Source organism: Puntigrus tetrazona, chromosome 1, assembly GCF_018831695.1.
Source record: "Puntigrus tetrazona isolate hp1 chromosome 1, ASM1883169v1, whole genome shotgun sequence".
NCBI lineage: Eukaryota > Metazoa > Chordata > Actinopteri > Cypriniformes > Cyprinidae > Puntigrus > Puntigrus tetrazona.
Window position 1 is genome coordinate 14110957 of NC_056699.1, and position 17445 is coordinate 14128401.

General features: G+C 37.9%; 1 protein-coding gene and 1 pseudogene across 1 annotated transcript; one reads left to right on the forward strand and one right to left on the reverse strand.

Annotated features, from left to right (window-relative positions):
• Window positions 1-2376: 2376 nt before the first annotated feature.
• On the reverse strand, window positions 2377-3200 carry LOC122350613 (dCTP pyrophosphatase 1-like). Its single transcript, XM_043247260.1, has one exon. The coding sequence runs from the start codon at window positions 3191-3193 to the stop codon at window positions 2711-2713; it is 483 nt and encodes a 160-aa protein (XP_043103195.1). The 5' UTR covers window positions 3194-3200; the 3' UTR covers window positions 2377-2710.
• Window positions 3201-3266: 66 nt separating this feature from the next.
• Window positions 3267-16642, forward strand: LOC122350637 (annotated as a pseudogene).
• The last annotated feature ends 803 nt before the right edge of the window (window positions 16643-17445 follow it).

Below are 17445 nucleotides of genomic sequence, written 5' to 3' on the forward strand. Positions count from 1 at the left end.
TTCATAACAAATTTTTTTTCACCAAATCGACCTACTAGAATAATTACTGAATGATCATGTGACAATGAAGACTGCATGCTGAAAATATAGCAATTTTGCCAGCGATTTTAAGTTGTAATATTTCACAATAGTAATTTTTTGCTGCATGCGTGATCAAATAAAGACAAAGTGATCTCTGAAAAACCAAAAAAATTGTACTGACTCAAAACATGTGAACAGAAAAAGTGTGTCTATGCATGCATGCAATCTATTCTTTTATACGACAAGGATCTATTTTCACCACCGTTTTCCCATTTTCTATTGTCTCATCCACTTCACGTTGTGCTGCGCTCAGAGATGCTTTCCTGTACTGCGCTATTGTAACATCGATATTTCAGTAAAATTTCAGAGGGATTCTGTAATGTAATCTCCAGTGGTGATCTGAATTAAAGCGCGATGATCACTGAAATCACTGTCTATTCTGTGGCTGCTCAATCATCTGTTTGAATTTGTGTGATTCAGGGAAAATGAGAAATTAGAGGGAATGAGAAGTCTGCTTTAATGGGGCGGAGGAGTTAGCGCTGCGTTCCTGTAGATGCCTCATTCACTTTAACAAAATCAGACTAGATAATGATATAGCTCAAAATAGTCCCGTTTGAGAAGATGAGTTATTGTGGATTTGGATAAAGGACTATGGACTTCCAGGACTAGGTCAAAGCAAGGTTTTCCAGGTTTTTAATTCTGAGACGTTCACGCCATCAAGACGGACAGAGAAAACGAGTTGGATTTTGACATTTTGCACGCTGAAATCAAAGAGTGACAAGATGGTGACGGGGCTTCCACACAGACGCTCGGCTCTGAATGACATCAAATGGATAACAGATGCTGGGGAAAATCACTGTCTGGCCACTAAAGTCTGAGTGGCATCAGAAATCAGTGAGCGAGGGAGAAAGCAGCAGTGAGGCATCTCCTATGGTGCAGGACGCTGACGGCTCACTTTGCCCCCCACCACGGAGGACACACGGAGAGAGAGATACACAACAGATCGACAATGTCTGGGAGATGCAAGCTCTCTTTGCAGCAGCATCTTGTTACTGCGGCAAAAACAACTCGAAGCAGCTGATGAGAACTTATTCGCAAGTACTCACTCCCTCGATTAACATCTTGTGAAGTTAAAGCTGCGTGTTCAAGAGAAAACAACATCTAGCGCTTCTGGCCAAAATACAAGGGAGTTGGTTTCTCCGGTGAAATGGTGGTCTCATCCGAATCAGGCAAGAAATACTGCATAAACAGGCCAGGGAGCATCTACAAGTGAAAAGACTGCGAAAGAATCAAACTGAATGCAAGAGGACAACAGGAGATTGACTTATAAACTTTACGGTTTTAAAGTTGAAACACCTTGATGGACTGTTTCTTACAAAGACTGAACTTTCCTCCTAACAAGAAGTTAATTAATAGACTGTGCTGTGTGATTACTTGAGAATTGTGACCTTTTATCAGCCGTTTGGACTCTCATTGGTGTACAGGCGTAATGTTACATTTTCCCAATTTATTTCAGATAAAGAAACAAACTTATGCACATCTTGGATGTCCTGAGGGTGATTACATTTTCACTATTCCTTTAAGCAACTCAAAATACACAAAATGCTCTAATATTCCTTTTGCCAAATTGGTCCGCTTCGCTTTTGTCGTACATTTCTTTGAAGCTTCATGTTTCTTCAGCACTCTTTAGCAGTGTTAAGGTGTCTTACCAATCCAACACGGGCCTCAGAAGACAAAACACTGTGCTAATGAGCTGATGAATTTAATTAGGTGTCTGGAAGTTAACTTCGCCAATTAGAGGCGTAGATATATAGCTTTAGAATAACAAACATTACAAGACGAGAATCAGAAAGTAACAGTTGTTCCATAATTCTCTGCATGGAATTGATTTGGGTAATTTATTGAACTCCTTTCAAAACTGCATTTTTAAAAATCACTTAAGAGAAGGCATGCTGTATTTTTATTGCACGGTCTAGAACCAAAAACTTAATTCACTCCAGTAATGTCCAACCATTAAATCACACTGAAAAAAAAAACAGTTCAATGCTTATCAGAATCTTGCCTGCAATTTTAGTATTTTATAATAATAATAATAATAATAAACGAAGGTGTAAACTATCCACAATCATCTAATAGATGTTCACTTTTAATAAGTTTCAAAAGCATATATATATATATATATATATATATATATATATATATATATATATATATATATATATATATATATATATATATATATATATATATATATATATATATATATATATATATATATATCTCAATTAAAATATTTACTTTTACTTTCCCCAATATATTTAGTGTTTAATAAAAGTGAACTGCACAGAGACCACATGAGCTGCAACAAAACTCTTTACTGTGATGAAGCAAAAACGCTACATGGCAAAGAAACCCGGGTTCTCCACAGCAGCTTTTGTTTGGTAAAGTAAAAACTTAAAATGAGAACTTTAAAACTAAACCCGAAACAAGTTTCTTACGTACAAATTCTAAAAAGCTTGAAAGTAAACCGGGGGCGGTCGTGCCAGCATTTAGTTTAAATGAAATAAAAACCATCGACGTTAAGAGCACAACGGATTTTTACAGTTTTTAAGGCACTCAGCATCAGCTTCCTCAAATAAACCACTCGGTAACGAGAGTCTTTGGCTGCAGCACGAAGCCGCCCCGGGCATCAGTCCTTGTACTCGGTGTACTTCTTGGCAGACCCGTGAACTTTGCTGGCCGGGTACTTGAGTCGGTTAAGGGCCATTTTGCGGAGGACAGCTTGAGGCAGATCAACGTGGCATTTCTCTGCCAGTTCGACCAGATAGATCAACACGTCGCTGAGCTCCTGGGCCAGGTGCTCCCGCTGCGGCTCGGTCCAGTCCGGCAGACCCTCCTCCACCTCCCCGCGCCACTGGAAGAGCTCCGCCACCTCCCCGACCTCCCCGACCAGCGCCAGCAGCAGGTTCCGCGGCTTGTGGAACTGGTTCCAGTTCCTCTCTTCCGTGAATTCAGTCTGCATGCGGCGGATGTCCTCAAGAGTGGGCTCGGAGGTGAACGTGAACCCCTCAGCCCGGTCACGCTGGACTTCTCCGCTCCCGTTCGTAGATGGGCGATCGCTGGAAGTGTCACCGCTGTGTTTGGATCCGATCCCGTTTTGCTGCAGCGCCATTGTAATTTAAAGAGCGAAAGGCAAATCCTGAAAGTAGAGAAGCGCTCAAAGATGATCGTTGACGTGCAGGACCATGCGCGAATCTCCCGCCACCAGCTGCCCCACAGATATCGATACGCGGTTTATGAACGCTGTCATAAGAAGTCGCCGGAAACGTTGCTGTTGCACTACTGGCATTATGGGAGTTGAAGTTTTTTATTTATCGCCATACGTTATACTCGCGAGTTCCCGGCGGCTCAGTAAAACTACATGTACCATCTTCTCAAACACAAACACAAGCATGGCAACCTCCTCATCGGGGTACAGCAGAATGTTCTTTAAGCTAAGAAAATATGCTAATAAAACACAAAGTTTATATCATATTGATAGTTTTAATTTAGTGATACGGACAATATGGACGTCTGGATCCAAAACTCAACTTCAGCACAAAGTCCGTACTAAAAGGTAGGAACCAAATGTCCCCAAAATGTTGTAGGTTGTAGACAGGCATTCTGACATTTATCAACATGACGGATTTGAGGAATGGTCTTTCTCTGGTTTAAAGGAAATAATTAATGTGTGTGTGTGTGTGTGTGTGTGTGTGTGTGTGTGTGTGTGTGTGTGTGTGTGTGTGTGTGAGAACAGACTGCAGATTTGAAACTTGAGAGGTGGAGACCCATACTTGATTTGACCCTGACTTTACATGTCCTCTGAAATAAATTATACATTATTTGCCATTAGTACATACCGCAAAAATAATACAAAATCGAACATTTAAATTGAAATAAATTAAAAACAATACACACACACAATGCCACAAAATAGCTATTGTAAGAATATTGTCACTTTTGACAATTGAATTTGTCGTAGTGTAAGTTACAGTGCCATCACTTTCAGTGCCACCAACTCTTCATCTCTTCTAGTCTTCCTCAGATGGTTGGTGTTGTGGGTCTGGAAATCCATGCTCAGATTCAGTCCACATCAAAGCTCTTCTCTGGATCTCACGTTAGATTCTTGGCTCCACCAAACTCACTTGTCTCACATTTTGATGCCTCATTACCAGGAACACTGCCAGTATGTAAATGAATTAAATGCCACGCATATATACACACACCAATATAATTCATCGCATTTCATTGCAGTTATAAATTCTGATGAATGTCTTGCTGCTGCATTTCCTAAGGTACTGAACAGAAGATGCGTGGAGGCTGCTGTACTGACAGGTCTCGCTCTCAACTGTACCATCAACAGGAAGTCACTGTTCGACAGGAAGCACTACTTTTATGCAGACATGCCCGTGAGTTTTCTCCCCTGCGCACACATAATGAATTTGTCAGCATTTTATCTTCACATTCCAAGGGATAGAAGTGCTGATGACACAAATGCAATGGACAAGAACATCTTTCTTGGCGCGTCCAACTCTATGTGGTTGTTATTTTTGATTAGATGCTTTATGGATCCATCGTTTGTCAAAGAGACATGTGCATATATCCAGAGCATCACTCTTTCTTTCTCTGAGGTTTAATGTAGAAATGATGCTGAACTGGCAGGAAAAGAATAGCTGCCGCTAATGTAGATGAATGACAGCGTCTGCTCTTAAAAGCTTAAAACATTCAGGCTCTGGTCTTGGATTTGTGAGGCCAAATAATTTTTCTTTTAATGTTGTAGTTAAAAGAACATGAAAATGTTTTAGCGGTTCTGAGAACACTGTACTCCATAAAACATGCAGTTTAAACTCACCTTTGTAAATATCCTTAGAGCGATTAGAAAATAATTAAATAAATAAGAAGTTGCACTTTGTGATGCATACGCCTCAATTCATCACAGGTTTCTATAGTCCTCAGCAGTAACCGCCCACTTTCTCAGTGGCCTTGGTAGCAGAATTTTTTCTTCTTCTTCTTCTTCTTCTTTTATTAATATAGGAGTTTTAAATCTTTTCAACAAGGAGTTTTAAGACATGAACCAATTCAGCCATCTCTGATACTACTCACAACACTGTAACATTTCATTTGAAGAAAAAAGGAAATCACAAACAGGTAAAAGACTGTACATTTTAGTTTGAAAATGAAGTTTAGTAACAACAAAGAGTATTGCCCTAAAGTTGTAATTTTAATTCCCTTCCTTGAATGTAAAAAATATTCTACTGTCTTTTGAATTGTTGCAGAAAATACGTTCTGTGACAAATAAAGCTTTATGATTCTTATATGTTTTTGTGCATGATCATTTTGTGCACAAATCCTTTATTTAAGACCTGAATACAGTCAACAGTAGTAAAAGCCAAACACAGGATTAAAAATCTATGGTTGTATGAAGAGATTGAAATAATTGGCTTTAGAACAATTGGCTAATCTGTATTTTTCTGTATAGAATTCTTGATTTTATATATGTATATATACAGAAATAATATTTGCATGTATATGTATATATGCTGATGTTAATTTTTAATTGGAAGAGGGGAGGGGGCACTGTTGAGTCAATTTAGTATATTTCCTGCTTTTACGGTAACAGTGCCTTTTCTTATTGGTCAGTCTATTTTGAGCAGTAAAGGCAATATAGTACTTTACCAGGAATTTTACAACTTCATCATTATCATCATTAAAAAAAAAAAAAAATTTGGAAAAATTTTAAAAAAATAAATAAAAAAATAAAACCCATTGTGCTCTGTTGTTTATTGTTTGTTGTTTGGCTATATTCTGTTTACTCTGATTTTGTTTACATCAGGACTCGTGATCTCTTGTGTAAAGATACAGCATGCGAGATTAACTCATGATTAAAAAGTATTAAATGTAATTTTAAATCTGACACAATTTTAGAGAGACAAAATATCAGACAAAATTTAATTAGTGTATATATTTGGGCTGTGCAGGCATCCTTTCTGTATTATTTATGTTGTAATACAACATTCACCAAACGGATTGCAAAACCATTTTTAAGGCAAAATAATCCCAACTAGGACTGATTCTGACTGAGTTGGCTCAGACATCGAAATGGAGGGAATCTCTGACTTACGAGGAATTTGTCGCTCTTCATTAGTTTCTTCAGTGCTTACTTTTTTGTGTGTGTGGCAATGATGAATTAGTTGATCAGGTACAACACACAGATGGTAACGGCTAATTGCTTTTTTCTTTCCTTTACTCTTTTGCATGCCAATAACCATGATAAATTTGTAGTGGCTTTTGGTCATGGAGTTTCCATAGCAACAGTTATGAGTGCTCTGTTTTGCTTTGCAGTGAAAGTGAAGGAGGTTGAAAATGTAGCCAGATCACGAGTATCCATCCGTATGCGGTTTCATTTAGTCATAACCTTAACCCTGGCCTTTCAACCCTACCCAACCCTGTCAAACACCGGATTTGACTCTAATGTGTGATGACAAAAAAGATCTCTCAGGTTATACAATAATGATGTTTTAAGGTCATTCATTTAGATTGCATGTAAACCAAAACACAGCATGGCTTTGATGCTACATAAATCCAAAAATGCTAAAAATTAAATACAAAAGGCTACAGTAAATTTTGAACGCCTAAATAAAGCCCTGAATTATACTGTGTTAGAATATTATAAATACAAAGTTTTTAAATTATTGTTCCGTTAAAACAGAAAACAGTTATATTGTATAGTAACTAGAAGTTTTTTCTTTGAAGGCAAAGCTGAATTGTCAGTTCAGTTGTGCTGTTTAATATTTTTGTGGAAATTATGATACATTTTTTTTCCTCGGGGTGAATATAAAGTTTAAATGAATAGCGTTTATATTAAAGATTAAATGTTTTTTTTAATACATAAATTAGAAGGCAAAAACTATGAAATATATAATAGAAACTAAATAAATATAAAACTAAATATTGTATTTGAAAACTATAATATTAAGTTATTTGCAACTGAATTATATATAACATTTATTTTTATTTAATTTAATAACTTAATGCTGATATTGGCAGAATCTGTTAGTTATCTGTTAAGTTTAATTCATCTGTTATTTTTATTTTGGATCTCCTAGCACTCTTCTGTTGTTCGAAAATCTTTGACCAGAGACAAATGTGTAATATTTAGGTCTAGATGAACTAGCGATTATACCCATCGTCGTTTAGTTGTGTAACAGATTGGTGTTTGTGTTTTTAGGCAGGCTATCAGATCACCCAGCAGAGGGTTCCAATAGCAGTGAATGGCATGTTGGTCTATAGTCATTTTGAAGATCGCAGAAGACGCCAAGTTGTAACCAAGAGCGTGAAAATCAAACAGATCCAGCTTGAGCAAGACAGTGGAAAGAGTCTTCACGATGATGAACGGAGTCAGATTCTCATAGATCTCAACAGAGCAGGTGCTGCTTCATCACAAAAACATGAAGAGTGTGTGTCATTTGTAGACAGTGTCTGTTATAAACACTGTGTCTCTCTGTAGGTGTAGGTCTGATGGAGCTGGTGATGGAGCCAGAGATGTGCTCATGGAGAGGAGGCAGCAGCTGCCGTCAGAGAGCTTCAGCTCATCGTGCAAGCTCTGGGCACCTGCCAGGCTAACATGGCCGGTGATTTAATGCATCCCCTACAGCTAACATTGATCAGAACCTTTTAATAGTATATACACATTTATTCCCATGACTCGGTCTCTGGCACAAATCAACGTAAATAGCTTAAAAGGGTGGTTTCTTAGTCTAAAAACAATATTTTGGCCAATAAGCTCCAAAATAACTTTTCATAATAGATAGGTTACATAGTATTTAATAATTGTTTAATTGTAATAAACTGCAGTATTTACATATCTTACTAATATTTAACTATTGTATTAACTGTTTTAACAATCTAATGCAATTAATGCAATTTCAAATTTCTTAAATTTCAAAAAAAAAAATTCTATTTAAACATTTGACTAATGAAGCAAACTAATTATTGAATCAGTGAAAAGGACAGTTTTACCAAAGTTTAAATTAAAAATTTGCTATGGAAATGTCGTCCAGTGCTAACTCGTGTTAATAAAACATACATAGTAAAACATTATATTATATATAATGAAAATATTTACATGTATATTAAATTCATATATATATATATATATATCATATGGTTCTACATATATATGCATGCATATGTATTTATACATCATACAACATACAACTTTTATCTTTGATCCAATTTATTGTGATTAATCATTTGACAGCACTTTATTATTCATTAACTAGCCCAGATAGTATTCTGTACATCGCCAAGATTAGCCTTGTGTGTGAATTTTGTGTTCAAATATCCAGTCAATATTTATATATTGTAGAAACTTTTTTATCGTTGAACTATATTTAACTTATGGCAACATTTTCCAGACTGAAGCTAGTGTGGCGAAACCGAGAAACAAATAGGGACATAATAAGCACAGCTGCTGTTCCATCCGAGCAAAAATTATTTGATTAACCTGTGCTAAAGAATAATAATGTGCTTTTGATCAGATATAACTGCAGTACAAGATTATGAGATGCATTATGTGTCTTTAATCTGGATTTAAAAACAGAGAGAGCATGTCTGAACTCCAGTTGTTAACAGGAAGGCTTAGACAAAATGTACCTCTACCTCTTTTGATGGACTTTGCTATCCTTGGTACTACTAAAACTCAAAAGATCTTATGGGGGCCGGTTGAATTGTAGCGTTGTAGAAGACTAGTTAGGTACAGAGGAGCTAAACCATTAAGTGTCTTATAGGTAAGTTATAATATTTTGTAGCTAATACAGAACTTAATAGGTAGCCAGTGCAGAGACTATAAAATCTGTGGTTTCTCTATTGAGTGCAGTGCATTACAATAGTCCAGTCTAGAGGTCAGGAATGCATGAATTAGCCTTTCTGCATCAGAAAAATGTTTCATAGCTTGGCAATGTTTCTAAGTTGGAAGAATGCCATTTTTGTTACATGGGGAAATATGATTTTCAAAAGACAGTACATCCATCTAGATGCAAATCCAAGAGACTGTTTGGTGTTTTTTGGTCCAATAGGTATTACCTCCGTTAATTTAATAAATTAAAATAATATTACATTTTAATTAATAGTAAAGAAAATGATTGGTCATCCAATCTTTTACTTTTTTAACACACTCTGTTAGCTTGGATAATTCAGAAGTTTCATCCGGTCTTGCATTTATAGTTGAGTATCATCAACAAAACAATGGAAACTAATCCCATATTTTCTAATAATATTACCAAGGGCAACATGTATATTGAAAATTGCAGAGACCTAGGACAAGTCCTTGTGGTGATTGAGATGACTCCCAGTTTAAATGCACAAAATGGTAGCTATCTCAATGGGAATCTTAAAGCCTGCCCTTGAATAACCGTATATTTTTGTAAACTGTATATGAGTGCGTCATGGTCTATAGAAATCCAGTCTTTAATCTGGTTACTCTATATGGCTTCACTAAAGAGTTAACTTGCTCCCCGTTTCTAGATTCCCTGCTATTTGTATTTTGAATGCACTGAGATGTTCGAGTTCTTGAAAGTAAATATGAGTGAGTCATAGTTTCAATTACGCACTTTAAGTAAGAACATTGATAAAATGCAGTGTTTGTGTAGGAGACAAACATTTAAATGAGAAAATAACTGACCTGTTTCTCAACCCCTTCTCAAAGTGTCACTGCTCAATCAACCCATTGTCTTCCTGTGATGAAAAATTCAATAGCTTTTGTTTAATCAAAACCCCCTGAAGCAAAATACAGCAAATTGTTTATCTGGTGCAGACTATTCAGCGGTGCACAGGGCACTCCAGAATACTGTATTTCATGCAAATAAATCATTCAAATTCAAATGTATGCAGTGTTTGTTAAGCAGGGGTTTTGAGAGCTGTGGATGGTTGAATTGTAATGACTGTTTGGAGGGATTCTCATTTTTTTCTCTCTTCTTGTAGAGGGGCAGCTTAGAGTTGATGCCAACGTGTCCGTGCATCGACCTGGAGAGCCTTTGGGAGTGAGGACGGAGGTCAAAAATATCAACAGCGTGAGGCACCTAGCTAAAGCCATAGGTACGAACTTTATGGATGTCAAGATCTCCTTCTGGTTTGAAGAAGGTCTTTTCTAGTTGAAGTACAAACGTACAGTGAAATCTCTTTGCTAGTCCTCTGTACAGCAAGACGCGTCGAGGGAATGAAGTACACTTTTAGCCAGTGGATTTCAGAAATCTTTTAATCATGCTGCATTGGTATTCACGCACACACTCACACGCTTTAGTAATAGCTGGAAGTCACTTTTCTTGTGCGGTTGTCAGATTTAGCCTGGCATCGGTTGGAGGGAATGAGTGTCTCTGTGTAATTATGCCAGAGCTGAAAGTCAAACTGCAAACTCCAGATAAGCAACACGAACAATAAGCATTCTCACCTCACTCCGTCGCTGTCTCATGTTAAATGCTCTGTCAAGATGCGCACTGTCGAATAAAGGCCGCAGAAGCCGTCGTCTCTGGCGATGAAACGCGCATGTACACGCGCATATCACAATAATTTCAAACACCAAGTTGTTTTTGAAACCAGGAGTTTCACTCAAAAGGAAATCTGACTGAGCCGATCCAAGAAAATAATGAGCGTTGAAGACCCACGTAAACATGCTTGTCAGGGACGGGAAGATTAAATAGCGCTGTCAATAAAAGAGAGTAAACTGAGAAAGTAAAAGAGAAAGTTATACAATTTAATAAATATTTAACGCGTTTTGTAAAGACGGCTATTGTACTGTGATAAAACTAAAGGATTACCAGAGGTTTTCTGCAATAGAACAGCCCCCCGCCCAAAGCCCGTTTAAGCAGTCATGAGGAAAATGCTGATGTGCAACCATTTTAGAAGTACTTTAGGTCTTTTTGTTGGCAGAAGGTTGTGGTTAGAGTTTGATTGGCTCTCTCTTGGTACATGTTCCATAGACTACGAAATCCAGAGACAGATGGAGGTTCTACAGAGCGGTGGGACCGTTCTTAATGAGACCCGAGCATTTGACAGCAAATCTGGGTAAGGAGGCCCAGAACAGGCATATTTCTACAAGCGCTGCATTCTCCTGTGATATCAATTGGAACAGAGCAATGCAATTAGAGGATCTATGTTTTACATGCTTTGAGTCTCACATTCTATATTGGTTCCTGATTGCCTTAAGTCGCAGCCACTTAATATTGTTCACATTGGATTAAATGTTTAGTGTCTCATGGCTGATCACATATATTGAGCTTTACATTGCACACACTGAGCTCGGCTTCAGGTTCAGTCAATGTTTTTAGCAGAAGAAGAGACCCCTCTGCTAACCTTAAACGGTTCCTACCACTGAAATAAGAGTGCAGTGCAATACCACAAATACAATGAAGATTCGTTTCATAATTAAATATTTTGATTATTTAAAAAATGTAATTTTATTCATTACAAAAACATCAATGCACGTTACTCACATATTATTACTTTGAATTGAGCTGACAATAGTAAAAGTCACGACCTCGTGTGATTCATTAGGTACTATACTGCTTGAATCAGTCAGGTCAGGCTTTTACTAATTTTTATATAAATATATACATTTTCAGCAAGGATCTTTTCAAATGTAACTGTATACATTTTTTAGTATTTTTTTAAAATGTCAAATATATGAATAAAAAATAAGCAGAATAAGAACTGTTTCTTGAGCAAAAAAGTTGAATGATTTCTGAGGGATCGTTATGTGGCACTGAAGACTTCTATAAGAGGAATAAACCCCTTTTTACGATACTTGAAAATATAATAAAAAGAAACTTCTTTTAAAAACAATAAAATATCTTACTTTAGAACAGTTGTTCAAGTAAGATTGATTAGTAAAGGCATTCTTTATACACCGTCAAACCAATATTGTTCATTTGTCCATGAACTGGGCCGTCCACTTGCCAAACGGTCATTGTTTTTTGTAGACCGTGCAGTAGCCAGACGTTATCCTGGCATTTATTTTGCGATGCATGCCTCCGTGTCTCATGTTCAATTCAAAAGGCAGCCTCACAACTCGCAAAATATAATTTCTTGTGTTGTGGCACAGTAGATTGCCCAACACTGGTCGAGAGTGATTCAGGAAATGCTGCGTTTACTCCTGTTCCCCTGGTCTTTTTCCTATCTGTCTGTGACAGAAGATGAATGCGATCATTTGACCTCGGTGGTTGTGTCATGTGTTGACTTGTACACAGCGCCAGACACACACACACACTAACTCATGCTCTCTACACATGACAGAGCAGTATTACTGCGAGCATCTGCCCGTGAAATAAAAGTCACTTCTCACAGCTGTGTCCTCCTGCTCTTGGACATGATCTGCTAGCGCAAACCACCAATCTAATAGTGCTTAGCACGCAACCTTCTGGAATACTTTATTCTAATTAGCCAGTCGGCGGTCTGTGGTCAGACATCTTTGCACAATAGAAGCTAAACTACAATTGACTTTTGGTCTCTTTCTTCTCGCGTAATTTCTAGAAAATGCGCGTTATTTATTTGTCGTTTGGTAGATAGCCATGCGGTTATCAGGATAATGCGCAGCGAGCAGGTCATTATCGCTAAATAAACTTCTTCGGGATGATAATTGCAGGATTAATCTGAAAATAAACGAAAGGCATGCAATACAGTTTAATATACGGTAGCGTTCACATGTCGTGTTTAAATGCATAGTTCTATTATGGATTATCATTTTGGGCGAACTATCTCTTGAATGAGCTAAATACACTTTATTAGATATAGTAAGTAGTTTATTACGAATTCACCGAAGAAGGTAGAACAACTGTTGCTTTTGTTCTGTCTTTTGATTATTCAGATTAACATGTATTTGTTAATAGTGTAATAGAATATAAAGTAGAACACCAAGCAACTGAAGTAAATTAATAAAACTGTGAACGTGCCATAATGCTTGCATTAATTAATCGGGTGAACATGGATACCGCCAATGGTACTTTTCTCAAAATGGACACATTTTATTTTTCACCAAAATAGCCGTCCTCCATTCTGTCCTATTTTCCCTTCTCCCAGTTTGGTGCAATAATGACTAACTGACTATACATTTTCCTGCATATGTACATTACTTAATACCTGTAGGAACCATTGTATCATAACATGCTTTGCTTGCAGCCTTTTTTGTCTTTAACTATAACGTATTTATTATTTATCACTCTCTCACCAGTAACACAGTTCCAATGAGGGATAAAGGAAGGCCTACAAGACTACAGGTGCGTATAACCCTCCATGACCCTTTCAGGTGAGTGAAATCTGCTCCATCCTGTGGAGTGCTACAGGGAGTCAGGAAAACAAGAAAAACAAGGGAGGACAGTGCAGAGAGTGATGGAGCAGAGCGGAGAGATGGACAGCGCAGGATGAAAGAAATCCAGGTGAAAGGAAAGCAGCTGAAATTCTGAGATTCTAGACCAGGGAGGAAGAGAGATGGATGAAAGTGAATACGGTGACATAGAGAGAGGGAGAGAGAGGGACCGGGGAATAAAACAGAGGACAGGAAGACTGGTAGCAATGTAAAGGACTGAGGATGCATTTCCTGTGCTGCGATAATGCGGCTGCAGACCCACATGAAGGAGGAGGGAGGGTGCAGTGCCATCTACAGACTATGACCAACATAAACGTGTTGAAATGATTTTCATTGACACGCATAAAACACACACACACTTTGTAATTATCAAAGTATCCTGAAATGATCATTCTTTTTTTCTTTTCTTTTTTTTTTGATGATTTCTAATGAATCGTGTGACAATGAAGACTGCTAAAAATTCAACTTTTAATAAACTCGACGTTTTAAAAAAAAATTAAAAATCTTATAAAAATCTTATCAAACAATTCAGCATTTGCTGTCTGTTTGAAAGAAGTCAAGTTAATTTCTCTTTTTCTTTTCTGACAGAAACAAATAACAAATGCTTAATTTGAATATCCAATCTGAGGTGTCTTGCATTTATGATGCATGGAAGAAAGAAAAATAAATAAAACGATATATATATGCATGCACACACATATATATGTGTGTGTGTGTGTGTGTGTGTGTGTGTGTGTGTGTGTGTGTGTGTTTATATGCACATTTGAAATTGATTACAACAACAGGCTGTTTTATCTCTTAAATTGTTACATTAATTTTTGAAGAGGGCTCAGTCACCCGTTTTTTTCTGATGGGCCGCCCCCGGGAGAGCGCTTTCAGACCGAAATTGGCCAGACATGTGTGGCTGCTGCGGGTCGAAGAGATACATGAGAGGTCGACAGAGAGACGCAGAGGGCTGGAATTAGTCCACGAGATGACCGCACGCCGCGCGTGAACACAACAAATGCTGGCTTATCTCTGCACCTGATAAGAACACGCTCTTGTGTTTCCCCACATGACATGACCTGCCCGAGTCCCTTCTTCTGCTGTGTCGCATGTACATACATCCCTCTCTCTTTATCTCAGGTTCATGCAGAGCCCAACCTGCCGCCGCTGTTTGTTTATGAGGCGGCGGCCGGTGCCGCTGGTGCTGACCCTGCCCAGGTCGTGGTGATCGACAGGATAAGTGCCCGGTTGCCAGAGCTGCCATCTGTGAAAAGGACAAGGCTAGTGGAGACGTATGGCATCCTGCAAGAGCACAGCTTCACGCTGGTGGTGAGGAAGTCCTCATTCAAGCTGTGCGCCGTTTATTTAAATGGAACACACATTTCCAGCGTTGTTACATGTAACAGAATTGTGTCACTTAAGCACAAAACAAATGTAACTAATGCAACAGTTAAATTAGTTTCTTATGAAATGTTAGCGATTACAAAAAGGGGTTGCATCAGAATATTTTTACAAATTTAATTGACTTAATTGACTGCTCTAAAATACGAGACACTAATTTCAGGGGTTTATGACACATTTTCACACATTCTTTTCACCTTTTTCCTATTTGGGTTTGTGTTTTTTTCACAGGGCATTGTTAGGTGCCAGTGTTTCCTGTCATAGCTTTGCAAAGATTTGATTTCAAAGCTGAAATAACTAATCTTACTCTGATTTTAAATTAGTATTTAACATCAGAAAGATCTCAAAGTAAAAAGAGGTGCTTAAAATAAAAAAAAAAATTCAATTATACTCAAGTGAGAGAAGAATTTAGAAAATATGACTAATCAGTTTTCTAATGTATATTTTATCAGTTGTCTTTCATTGGATAAATATAACGATCATCATCATAGGTATTTAATATCAATTTAAAAGATTTTAATTCTATAATAACTACTCTGCTTCAGAACGAAAGACGGACTTGTGGACTACTTTGAGAGCGTTGTTCAGGCAGGAGCTTAAGCAGAACCGAGGGAAGGTGATTGGCTGGGTGATCAAGGACCTGATGGGAAATCTGAACAGTCAGAGTCTGAAAGTCTCTCAAAGGTGAGCCAGCACTGAGAAGAGTCACTCAATAGCTGCGATACACGTTGAAACATTGGAAAATAAATTAGAATAAATAATTCCAAGAGAAAAGGAGACTTTGTGTGAGTGCTGGAGGCTTATTTCCAGTCTGTTTGTTTTATTCCTTCTCACCAACATTGTTTCCAGTCAGTAAGTAATAAATAATGGAAGCTGTATTCACTTCCTGCCGGGGATGTATGTATGGGAGTGTTTTTCTGGGACTTTGCCAGCTCAGTGATCAGAAACTGCCCTCGATGATCACTTCTTGTCTTCTTAAGTTCACTAATACGTGAGAGGGCCAAACCGTGTGAACACGCACAATAAGAGAAGCCTTGTTTAACCCGTTCAGTAATGGAGTTCTCCTGGGTCTTAATGTTTCTAATTCTTGTTCTCCGAGACTTTCATTCTCACGTGTCTTTCTGTGAGGGCAATCTGCTGTTACTTTCTAATCTCCTCCCTCCTCTCTTTCCCAGTCCCATCTCTCCACGCGCTCTTGCTGGACTGATCAATCTTGTGGAATCTGGTCATATCTCATCTTCAGCAGCCAAGCAAGTAAGTGGAAAAAAACGTCAACTGGAATCAACTTTTACAAAATGGCCGAAGAGTTGCGAGATGCAGGCCTGCTTTGTGTTCGCATGCTTAGGTTTTCAGGAGATGTAAGACTCCAGAGAAGACAGTGGACCAGATCGTGAAGGAGCAGGATTTGTGGATGATAAATGACAAAGAGGAGCTACTAAAGATCTGTAAGAGGATTGTGGAGAGTCACCCTGGGGAGGTAAATCCAAACATTGATCTTCAGCCAATTCAAATATCTAAAATTATTACTAAAATATAACTTATGCAATCATTTTTACAAATTAACTTTGTCGTTGCAGGTTCAGATTATCAGAGGGCAATAAGAAAGTAATTAACAAACTGATGGGTGAAGTTATGAGAGAAACCAAAGGCAAAACGGCCGGTCAAGCCAGAGCCATTCTAGAGAAAATGGTCTCTTGAATTACCCAGCATGCCTCTTTACGGCTCAGTGCTGTGTTCTGGAGAAATGGAATTTTCATGTTTGTACACTTGTCTGTACAACTGTTCCAGAAAGTCCTGTTAATATTTACCGGTCTGATAAACAAATGTTCTGTGCGTCAAGGCTGTGTTTTATTTTCTAAAGAGTTAAGGATTTTATTCTTCACAGCTCAGTTAATTCTGGCCTCTAAGACATTTATCACTCAATGATCATCGATTCCTTAATAGTAAGCTCTTGTGAGAAAATCTTGTGTGTGCACAGAATCTCTTTGCGCTGCTTTAGGTTGTTTGCAGCTCTCTATGGATTTTCCATCAGAATTGGATTTTGTGGGATTATTCATCACTTTCAGACTTTTAGCAGGTCAGGCCAAGGTCGCTTGAAACTTCTGATGTTTAATCAGCATTAGCCGTTTCCAGCACTCGATCCAGGTCTGCTGCAGCATAAGGTCTGACAGGGGGTGAAATAAATGCAGCGTTTGTGTACTACCAGGCTTTTTTTAATCAGACCCAACATTTTAAATTTAGACCGCATGAAACACATTTTAAACCATGGAACGTTTGCGTTAAATTAGTAACTGGCGCCCTCTGGTGGATCGTGTTTTTTAACACAATCGTATGGCTACCATACAATTCCTGATGTTAGCTATTATTTCTGTATTTTCTATGTAACGTTTGGGTTTGGTTCCAAATAATTCTAAACTTGAATGTCAAAACATCTATAGGTGAATAGGTTAGTGAGCGGATACATCACAATGGGTCCTTTGGAAAAAATGTTGGAGACCATTACTGAAAAGGAGTTGAAAGGACCTAGTTTTAAACAAAGCCCCTTTTACAGAAAGGTTAAATTAGGTCAACAGCATCCATGAGTTAACGTTCCCAAACAAACAGACACATCCTCACACAACACTGTACATTGGGTAGGCCAA